Genomic DNA, 10,786 nt, shown 5'->3' with positions numbered 1-10,786 from the left:
ATATATATATAAATATATATAAATATAAATATATATATAAATATATATATAAATATATATTATATTATATATTATATATATATATATATAAAATGTACAAGAGAATAAAGCGATATCAATGAGACTTCCTGTGTTCATTATGTTTTCTACACAGACCACATTGGATGACGAGAGCAGAATGAAATTTATTTAATATAAAAAGGTGATTTTGCTTTTCACCATCGATATGTCTATCTTTAAATAAATAAGCATTCAGGCATAGTATAAAATATCTTGTTCATCAAACAAAAATGAATACTAATTCTTTCCAACATAACTCAAGTGTCCCCATGCACACAGCAGAATATGAAAAAAATATTCCATTTAAAAACAAGTCACTTCCAATCAATCTTGACACATAAGTTGATTCAAAATGTTGCAAAATTTCAGTAGAATTTGTCAGAAAAGTGAGTGCAAGATCATTTCTTTCTAAAACAGTAGATCACACATTCAAGAGCCAAAATGAGCTCCAGTTAAACAGCAGGCTGGTGGTTGATCACTAAGGCACGGCGGCTGAGTAGTCGTTCTATTTCAAGGCACAAGTAAAAAACTAACGATACCAAGAGTCAATACAATACATGCAGCTGTGTAATACAGTATGAGCACATGACGGTGTCACGTAACCTTTGGAGTTTAGATTAGTTTAACATTCTTCAGCCTGGCAAGCAGAATAACATCAAAAGAACAGACAGTCCTTTGAAATGAATCTGAGAAAAGTTCTTTGCATCGACAAACATCTACATTTTCTGATAAAACATTTTTAAATTCCTAAGTACATCAGGGGTGACACAGTACTACATGTGATGGTGAGAGGGTTCTCCCCCATCACAGCAGTGTGAACTGGATCAGCCTTAGTCTCCCAAACTTGCAGTGAAGCCTGCAGTCGATCTGAAAGCTTAGCCTATAATCACGTCTACCAGCTGCTGCATGCGTGAGCGCCACAGTTAGCCACTCAGCAGATTGTGAGCCTCTCAAGTGTTCCACGACTTGCGGTTCTCTCCTTTCGGTCGGCCGGTCGATGCCCCGCCACCCTCGCCTTTGGCCAGAGCGGTGAGGGCTGCCAGGTTGGGGCTGGATCCGGACAGGTTGGCACTACGGCGTTTCTGATGTTGGCGGCGGCGCTTGCCACCGGCCCGGCTCACCCTGTCCGGCCTCACCAGCACGCCGTAGCCGGGGTTACAGTGGAAGTAGTGCTTGCCTCCCACTGAGCCGTCATTCTTTCCTGGAGAAAGACAGAAAGGTATGTTTGGTGATGGAGATAAGTAGAATGCATCAAGAAGCAACAGGATTGGGTGCCGTTGTGCTCACCTGCTGGTACCTCCAGTTCCACGCCCACCCAGGTACCTACTGCAAAGTCCGTGGGTCCAACGTACTGGACGGTGCCGCTCTTATTGTTCCCCACAGTCACGAACTCCCCTTCTTTCAGCCAGTCGGGAAGAACTGCAGCTGCATCTCCTTCCTCAGAGTCGGAGATGATTTCCAGGCTTTCCATCGGCACAGAGAGGTTGAGGCTGCTGGTCCGGTCGACCTGTGCGGGCTTCTCCTCCTCCTCCACGCCCACAATACGCTGGAAGGACTTGAGGTCTGAAGACTTGACTTTCTGGATCTTGAAGGGGTTTGCCACCGAGGCATCAGGTTTGAGGGTCTGAACACTGGGCAGAGAAGGAGCTGCGGCGGCTTTCTTTGATGCGTTGGCAGGTGTTTCCTGTTGGATCTCATCGGTGGTTGAGGATGAAGTAGGCATGGAGGTGCCACCTGGGTTTGAGGCCTCAGAAGTGGCTTGTTCTTTGGACAGAGCTAGAAGAACCAACTCTTCACATGGGGCAGGAGCTGGAACCAAGTCCTCGGGCGCGGCCGGGTCCAGATGTGGAGCTGGATCTTGAGCACTGTTGAGGGTTGTTTGGTCTTGTTTGGGCTGCTGTGGGACAATTGTTTCAGACTGACTTTGAACCTCTTGAGCAGACACTTCAGCTTCGGTCTCGTCTGTGGCAGCTAGCTCGAGTTCTTCTGTCTGTGAACATTCTGTCTGCTTGGATTCTTTCTCTTCTACTAACAATGAATCTTTAAGTGGCTCTGAATTGTCTAATTGTTCTGATCCAATATGGTCAATGGCTGAGTCTTGCTTTTGTTTGGTCTGGCCTATTAAATCAGATTCTGCATCTGAATCAGGCTCCCCTTGCTCCATCAACTGGGCCGACAGAGACTGATCAGGATCTTGAGGTTCTTTCTTCAGGTCGGAATCCGACGGAGTATCGTCTGGTTTGGACGAATCGGGCGAGTCCGTCCTCTCTTCAGCCGCTTCATCGTCCAAAACCAGCAGTGACTCCCAAGGCTCCGATTGGTCCACATGGATAAACTCGGAGTAAGCGTCACATTGCGTCACTTCGTCGTCTTCTTCCTCTTCATCGGGCACCACCTCAAAGCCGTTGGTTCTGCTGCCAGATGACACGGGCAGGTCCCAGCTCAGCGTGTAGATGTCTGAGAGCGTGGCTGTAGACAGGCTAGTCGACATGTATCCGTTTGACGCCTCGCTCACCGGGCTGAGGGCGGGCTCTTCTGTCTCCGGGATGATTGGCGGGGGGAGGGGCATAGATCTGGGGCTCTCGGTTTGGAAATCGGGAGGAATGATTTCCTCAATGGCAACCTATGAGGGGAAAACATAGCAATGGAGGTATTGGTGACTCAGAATGCAGCAGAAGGCTAAATCCCTGCCTGACAATGTTGACCATTTCTTCACTCTAGCGGTAATCTTGAAACACACTCCCACTGATCTTTCATTGTTCTGAATCACTGATTTGAATCTCTTAGACCTGCACCCGAGTGTATGGCCACATGGGGTGTAGCATGAACAAAAGGGTAAAGACATCCGAGAGAAGTTGATCGGGGGAACAGTTGCTTATTTACACATCCTGCAGATATGAAAAAAACATTTATTCGGAGTCGTGTTCAGCTGGCAAATGTTTTCTTCTCTTCCACCTCCTGAGGGAAATATCTGACCCTAGCGGCTGACCGCTGCACTATGGTCACACGCTAGTTGCTAACCTCGTCTGTCTGTTTGGTGCTGACCATGGAGCGCTTTACACTGAAAACAACGCTGATGAGAGCCGTGAGAGTCAACCAAAACGGTAAAGTCATGGGATGTAAAACCAAAACAAGACGCTAAAATCCCTCAATACAGCCGAGAGGTTAGAGATGTTTGGCATTTTGATGTTCTTTCACGGGACAGTCACAGATCCATTGTTAAAAATATTGATTCGAGCATCTTGAGAGATCTCTACCAACATAATGCTACACATAACTGATTCTAACGCTGTCATTTGTTTCCAATGATTAAAAAAAAGAGAAATGTCACACAAAAAGTACAAAAATAACCGACACCACGGCAAAATAGAAAACAATACAATAAAAATGATAACAGCAGGAGAAGTGCAACAGTTCACACCGTGTGGGTCTGGAGAACTTACTGGCTGCTGATGTTTGCTGAAGCCCTCTTCAACACTGGCCGACTGCACCATGATGCGAGGCACACTCTGCGGCACAAAGGGAACGCTCCGTTAACGACATCTTCAAATAAAACAATCTGACATTTGCACATCGGCGCTGAAAGCCTGTCGAGCAGATTTACACGAGCAGGTCGGTGTCATTTCGGTCCGGTTCCACCTGGAGGTTAGATATTCATTAAAGCCGGTAGATTCCCCAAACCTGTTCATTAGACGGAGTGCATGGAGGGATCAGCTGCTGTGAGGACATTCTAACGCTTGTGACGGGGAGACAGAACCTACAACAGTGGACAGATGTCAGATCCTGTGGGCTGAACATTCTGCTGCTTTCTCCGACAGCCTCACAGAACACTAAACCAGAATAACGAACTCGGCCACTCGGCCATCTGGTCCAATATATTAGCTCTGCACAGACGTGTGTTGTTACGGCACAATATATGAGGAGAGACGTCACAGTGATCAGCAGTGAAGATGTTATGAGATGCAGAAAGTGCAATAATATCTGTTCATCAGATCAAATAATCATGATAAACGGGTAAAAACTATGATTGCACCCACAAGCATGAATCCCTGCTCAGCATGCTAGTCACCTCCAGCACTCCCTATGATCCGCCAGCTCAATCAATAGCGTGTGTGATTAGCTTCTTTCTGTTTGAAGAGGCTCTTGAGTCTGATGTTTAATAAATCAAGACATTTCGACTGAGGATGTGAATCAGGGTGATTGTGTGGCTCTCATGGGGGAATTGATTGGGTCTCTTTGTGCTTTGGCTCGGAGCAGGACGAAGACCTACAGGGACGCCGTGTCCGCCATCAGACAGCAGGTCAAACACGTCTATCCTGTCCCTCTCTGGCTCGGGACAAACCTGCAAGTGGACACAACGCGTCAGGAAGGACGGCTGCCTCCTAATGTTCTAGCGTGGACAGGTGCACGCTGGGTTTATTCAATAGGGAACAAGAAATGTATCCAGCACATGAAAACACAGTCAGATCTATGTGGAGGATTTTGGATCTTGTCCCAGACAAACTTTCAAGCCCTAGAGGGCCACTTCAAGTCATCCACTGCACTGAGTGTTTTTCAGATCAGGGTTACATTCGAGCACTCCTCTGATACACAAACACCTCAACAGCCTGCTGATGTTGTCAGAACACGGCTTTTTGTTTCCGCGTCGACTTTTCCAAACACCTGTGGCAGTCATGGTGGCGCTCATTAGAGCGACGGCCTCAAACGATGCACTAACGAGGCTCCGTCCCCCCCGAACACCGCGGCACACCAGTGCCCTGATGAGCTTCCCCTCCGCGGCTCAAGGCTCCAATCAGTGGAAGCAGACGCCGTGGTGTTCAGCTGCAACGAGAAGGCGCGGACGTCCCGCGTCTCGACTGGCACGTGATTGGAGATCAGTGGGTGAGGAGGCTCCTAAATGAAGCCCCTCTACATACAGAGCGCTCGTGTCTCAGTGGGGGCTGTTTGTGGAGCTTCTGCTCCGATCACACGCTGTACGGCCCGTCAATCACTGGTGCTGTATGTGCAGACAGTTAGTCGTGACCCGGGTGTGTCAAAGTGGCTCCAAACGACAGTTACGTTGGTTCTCATCACAAAGATTGGAATACTTACATTTTGGTATTCATAACGCCGTTAATAGGGATGAAGCATTTTCATATCTTATTAGCAGGTGGACTCTTCCATTTAAAGATGGGTCAGTCCATTAACCAGTAATGTGTCTTATAGATCACCACAGATACTAAATATACAAATCATATTTTTTTAACTAGTTTTTACAAATACAATGTTTCTTCCAAACCAATCGAAGGGTAAAAAAGTTGAATCTCCATTTTTCAAAAATGAAGCAGCAAATGATGTCATCTTCCAAACTTATTCAAGTTTTACACTGACGACGCTAATGTTTCATGTTTAGTGTTCAATGGAAACCAGAAACTAACTCAAACACCCCGGATTGATGCACGATGAATGAATGAATATATATATTTATATATATATATTTATATATATGGTGAATATAGCCATGGGTTATGTTTTGCCTCACAACCTTAGAACTGATATGAGGTCGACACAGTTTGTTTTACTTGTTGATGAGGAAGTTGATCTCCTTCTGAAACCCTCATCTTGGGCACTGAGGCATTTACACACTTTCTGTTTATTGCTCGTGTTTCCATCTCCATAAGCTCTGTTTCCATGGCAACAAGGAGAAATAGGACTAGTTGCTGATGAGTAGAGGGGATATTTAGATTCATGCTGCAGTGATGCATGTAAAGTTGAAATCCCCGATAAGACGGAGTGCAGAACACAGCCTTAAACCCAGAGCGATTGTACCTGCTGGTGATGGACAGCCGCCTGGTCCCGACCATCTTCCCCCCCACCTGGAAGCAGCGCCTTCAGCAGCTTGGGCACGGCCTTCACTGGAGAGAGATAAGACGCAGCAAAGCCTGAGTGCACTGACGGAGGTGAGGAGAGAGGAAGAGGAGACGAGGAGGTTGCAGGAGCAGAGACGGAGACAACAAGGGCAGAGGGGAAGGAGGAAAAGATTATACATTTTGTGGGGGGGGGGGATAAAGCAAAGACGGAGCTGATGACATCAAAGGAAGCAAAAAGAGGATGACAGAAGGAATCCATTAGAAGACAAAGGTTGTGTCAGTACCTGTCTCTGGGCTCAGGCTCTGGGAAATGGAGCTGGGCAGTGTGCGTCTAGATGAAGGAGGCACAAAAGAAAGGTCCTGGTGGCTCTCCCAGCCCTGCACACACAGGAGGACAATACACATGTGGCTCAAAGTAACCTGTGACCTTTAACAGCCTCTATTGGTGAGCAGGAAGAACTGGAACGACACTGATAGATGTCCTCTACAGATGTAATCTCTCACTCACTCACACACACACCTTCAGAAGCACCCCCTGAGGTACCACGGGTCAGGAATCACTGCTCTCTAAGTGTTTCAGCTTTTGGATTTTTCAGAAAGTATCTATATTGAATATTAACTATATATTCTTTCTCAAACAAACACTACACTAGTGTATAGAAAACGACACAATCAGAGAATTCATGTGAAAGACAGACATTGAGGACAGAACGAGAAGATTAGTAGACGTGTCTCACCTTGAAGTCATTGAGCCTGTGAGTAGAGGAGTACAGATCCACACTGCTGGCTGACAGCTGGTTCATGGGTTAGAGGGTTAGAGCCAGGGTGGTAGTGAGACAGAGACAGGTTAACACCAGAGACACACGACCAAACAAACCCGAACACAAAGAAGCCGACATAGAGTTACTCTAGTGGTTAGCAGGAGTCAAACTCTGAACTCTCTTACCCGGTTGATGTTTGGAGAGCTCAGGCAGCGTCTGGAAGCTTTGCCTCTCACTGCCAGCTGTTCCCTCACAGCCACCTCCTACACACACACACACACACACACACACACACACACAAAATGTGTTTTGTAAGCGTTTCTAATTGTGTCACTTATGGAAACACGATCACAGTGTCTCTATTTGGAGGCTTTGTATTATGTGGATGAATTAGATGTTTCCGGTTCTTTTCCTGGCGGGGTGGAAAGGAAAATAAAAACACAACCGATGAGCATTCAATGTGCTCGTGCTTCAGACAAATACCAATGAAAAGAGCACAGTTAAATGAGAGCGTGGGCAGACATTCAGTTATTCTGAGGGAGGTAAATGATGCTGAATACCAAGTGGTTCATTGTGTGTTTCCTGACCTGTCTGAGTCGGTCCAGAGTGAGGATGTTCTCCACAGCCAGGACGCTGCGGAGGTATTTCTCTATGGCCGCCTCTCTGTCAGCCGACGGGTCGCCCTCTGTGCTGGCAGCCAGCCTGGCCAGCATCTCCCTGTCCTCCGGACCGTGGATGTCCTGTGGGAGCAGGGAGACACGGTGTAAAGGGGGGTAGTGCCTGATGCACCCTGCTGGGGTTTCATTTAATTACATCATGCTGCCTTTCACAGCTAAATACTCCACTATCCCTCACAAAGTGTTGATGTGCAGCACAAAGGAGTTATTGCAAGGTTTACAATTCATCTCTGGTCGGTGCGTTCGAAAGCAAAGACACAGAATGTAGCCAATCAGCATCAAGTATTCAACAATGCTGTGTAAAAACAATGCATGACACATTTTGTAATAACCCATTGATGCACAGTAAACGCCGTGCTCTTGAGTGGTGGTCTGAGGTGAAATGATGGCTTCTTACCCCTGGGATGTTAGAGACGATCTCAAAGGTGACTCCGCTGCCTGGGATGGTGCTGCGCTGAGACATCCTCTTCAGCAGGCTCTGAGCAAAGCCCTGCCACACAAACGCATACATTTAAATGAACTGCATTAGTGGACCAGTCATTTTCTAAGAGCGAAAGCTAAAAAACGTCACTGCGTCAGACGGCTCCTACCCATCATGCCTCGGGGCCACCCACCTGTTTCCCGGTGACGTTGACGCAGACGCGTTTCCTGAGCACCAGCTGCATGTGGGCCGGGTGGCTCAGCTGGACCACCGCGCTGACCGTCAGGTAGACCCTCTGCTCGGCCGACGCCACGCGGCTCAGCTGAGGGCACTCGTGGACCGTCGAGTCCCAGGAGGCCTCCGCCTTCACCTGGAGGAGCACATCGACAAGCACGGAACGTGAGCGGCTAACGGATGCTGCCTCGGCGGCACATTTGGGATGTGCAGAGACAAGATATAAGAGAAGGAAACTCACAAATCCACCCCGAGTATCAACCTTATCTTAAAACGTGTCTTCATAGGAATGTTCTATGCCTGATTTGTAGCTTTTGTGTTTTTTTATTGTTCTTTTCTTTTGTCATCATGTTTCATTGGAACTTACTTATTGTTTCTTTTTTTAAATATTTTTGTGAAGAACTTAGTAACCTTGTTTAGATACGTGCTGTAGAAACTAAGTTATTATCCTGTCACCCTCCTGTCTCTCTGAGCACTTTATGTCATTATGTATCACTCACTTCTGTATCGTTAGGTTTTATAAATATTTATATCTTTTTGTGAAGCACTTTGTAACCTTCTTGAGATAAGTGCTACCCCAATGAAGTTATTGATATTATTATCATATTACCTCTGGATCAAAGTGTTTCACAACGTGGAGGTCAAAGAAGTCCTCGTCCTCCTCCCCACTGAGCAGAGCATCCAGCCCCCCCGCCAACGGGCCCGACACACTGGACTGGAAGTCATCAGCTGGAGGGGAAACAAGGCGGAAGAGTGAGACCGGCGGGAAATAAGCCAATTGGACGCTCGTGGAGACGGGGAGAACGGTGAGGAGCGACGCACCGCTGAGATCCAGGAACAGGACGGGGATGTGTGCTTCCATACCGGGGACAGGAACCCTGTGGAGAAACAGCACAGTCAGCACTCCTCGTCCAGGACACAGCGGTGGTGGTGGTGGTGTGAGATAAATCATGGAATAAGAGCTCAGGTTAAAGTTAACCCAGACTTGACTTTTACCCAATAATTATAACCATCTACAGATTCAGCCTTCACAAAGCTGCCTGATCCAGTTCAGTGAGAGTACAAAATGAGGTACTGATGGATTACGTGATGTTTTTGGATTATGATCAGCTCACACAACTGTGATGGGAAATCAACTTGAATTTGAGTGGTATTCAGATTTATGTATGTACTACGGACAAAAGCATATATTACAAGTAAAGTTGGCTTGCTTTCCTTTAAAAACTAAGAGTACGTGAGTATTATCAGCAAAATGTACGCAAGTATCCAAAGTACAAGTGTGATTATGCAGAGTAGCCTCTTTCAGAGAGGTTGTAGTATTATATATTAAATGTGGTTGCATTTTAATGTCATCGCTGGTCTTTTTTGCCACAAATATATATCTTATCTTATAAGTAGGCCACGTATTCTGTATTGGAAACCTTCATATGTAAGTAACAGGTAACTGTAGCTGGGTGGAGTAAAAAGTACAGAGTTCTCCTCAGAGTTGTGATGGATTCCAAGTATAAAGTACCATGAAATGGAAATGAAGTAAGAGTGTCTTTGTCGATATTTAGAGGGTCGTTCCAAAGGGTGAACAGGAAGCGTTGTGTCCTTAAAGCAAACCTTTGCTGGAAAATAAAATAAAATAATTGCTGGATCAATTAATTTCCCTTCAAACACACCTCTCCCCCGGCGCTCCGGGGATGCCGCTGCCAGCCGACGGCACCAGCACGGCGTTGCGTTCTTCAGTTAGCGTCAGGCGACACTCCAGCAGCTGGGACTCCCTTTCTACATCATCCTCGGACTTATCTACACACACACACACACACACACACACACACACACACACACACACACACACACACACACACACACACACACACACACACACACACACACACACACACACACACACACACACACACACACACACACACACACACACACACACACACACACACACACACACACACAAAGAAGTAAAGACCTCAAACACACACTGAATACGGGAAGGGAAAAGTTAAGTACTAGATCTTTCAAACCTGAATCACACTTGAGCAGTGGGAGGAAATGACATCATAAAAAGTGCACAATGACGAGGAAATAGACTGAAAATACTGCTGCAACCAATCATCCATATATTCTGAATCCATATATTCTGCATCCATATCAGAGTCTAACAGAAGCCCAAAGAGGGAAGTGAGAGAAAAGACATTTTCTAAGTCTGATGGAAGCTGATTTCTCTCCGGTGCTTGTGACTGTAGAACAGGTGGAATAAAGGTTCAGGCAGGATAAGCTGCAGAAGTTCCTTCATTTAGTTCCAGCTGTGAAAATATGTGAAAAAAAAGAGTCTTGCCAGATGGAACGGTTTGTGTTTTTGATCGGGATAAAGTGTTGTTGTATTGCTCATTTAAACCAGGAGAGGCTCTACTGCACCCCGACACCGAGCTCTGAAGACGACGAAAAGATTCATGTTTTCTCTAAAGGCAGATGAGCACCGATGAACATTTATGGCCAAAAGAAACATGACAGTGATGTCACATAACTTGCTAACACAATACATGTACTTTGTGTTTAGAGTTCATGGAGAAATGAATACTCACCTGCAAGAAAACACATTAGCCACATTTAGAACATGGGGTAGCATTGAGCTTCAGCCTATTGTGGCCAAACTGAGTATTACCACAACAAACACAACAACAACAACAAAACAGGAAACTGTTAAAGATTATCCTAGCAAAACCCCCCCCCCAAATGTTCTGAAGAGGAAACAATTCAGATCTTAGACCTAAAAGTTGGATC

At 46.2% G+C, this 10,786-nt stretch overlaps 1 protein-coding gene across 4 annotated transcripts in view; it reads right to left on the bottom strand.

Moving 5' to 3' along the window:
* Positions 1 to 174: 174 nt before the first annotated feature.
* The window catches only part of LOC306793603 (kinesin-like protein KIF13B), a 32,993-nt gene continuing 22,381 nt past the window's right edge, over positions 175 to 10,786 (bottom strand). For 3 of the 4 annotated variants that reach the window (XM_079291271.1, XM_079291272.1, XM_079291273.1), the window contains exons 30-41: positions 9,667 to 9,793; positions 8,825 to 8,880; positions 8,613 to 8,731; positions 7,962 to 8,138; positions 7,745 to 7,837; positions 7,258 to 7,410; positions 6,856 to 6,933; positions 6,194 to 6,287; positions 5,869 to 5,990; positions 3,504 to 3,569; positions 1,348 to 2,683; positions 175 to 1,261 (exon numbers count right to left, since the gene is read on the bottom strand). In XM_079291271.1, coding sequence (XP_079147397.1) covers positions 1,011 to 1,261; positions 1,348 to 2,683; positions 3,504 to 3,569; positions 5,869 to 5,990; positions 6,194 to 6,287; positions 6,856 to 6,933; positions 7,258 to 7,410; positions 7,745 to 7,837; positions 7,962 to 8,138; positions 8,613 to 8,731; positions 8,825 to 8,880; positions 9,667 to 9,793 — 2,672 coding nt within the window. In that variant the 3' untranslated portion in view covers positions 175 to 1,010. The remainder of the gene's footprint in view (positions 1,262 to 1,347; positions 2,684 to 3,503; positions 3,570 to 5,868; positions 5,991 to 6,193; positions 6,288 to 6,855; positions 6,934 to 7,257; positions 7,411 to 7,744; positions 7,838 to 7,961; positions 8,139 to 8,612; positions 8,732 to 8,824; positions 8,881 to 9,666; positions 9,794 to 10,786) is intronic. The other variant, XM_079291274.1, reaches the window with a different exon arrangement.

Source organism: Melanostigma gelatinosum (genome assembly GCF_949748355.1).
Source record: "Melanostigma gelatinosum genome assembly, chromosome: 19".
Taxonomy (NCBI): domain Eukaryota; kingdom Metazoa; phylum Chordata; class Actinopteri; order Perciformes; family Zoarcidae; genus Melanostigma; species Melanostigma gelatinosum.
The sequence above is the reverse complement of the archived record's forward strand: the minus strand, read 5'-3'. Positions and strand labels throughout refer to the sequence as shown.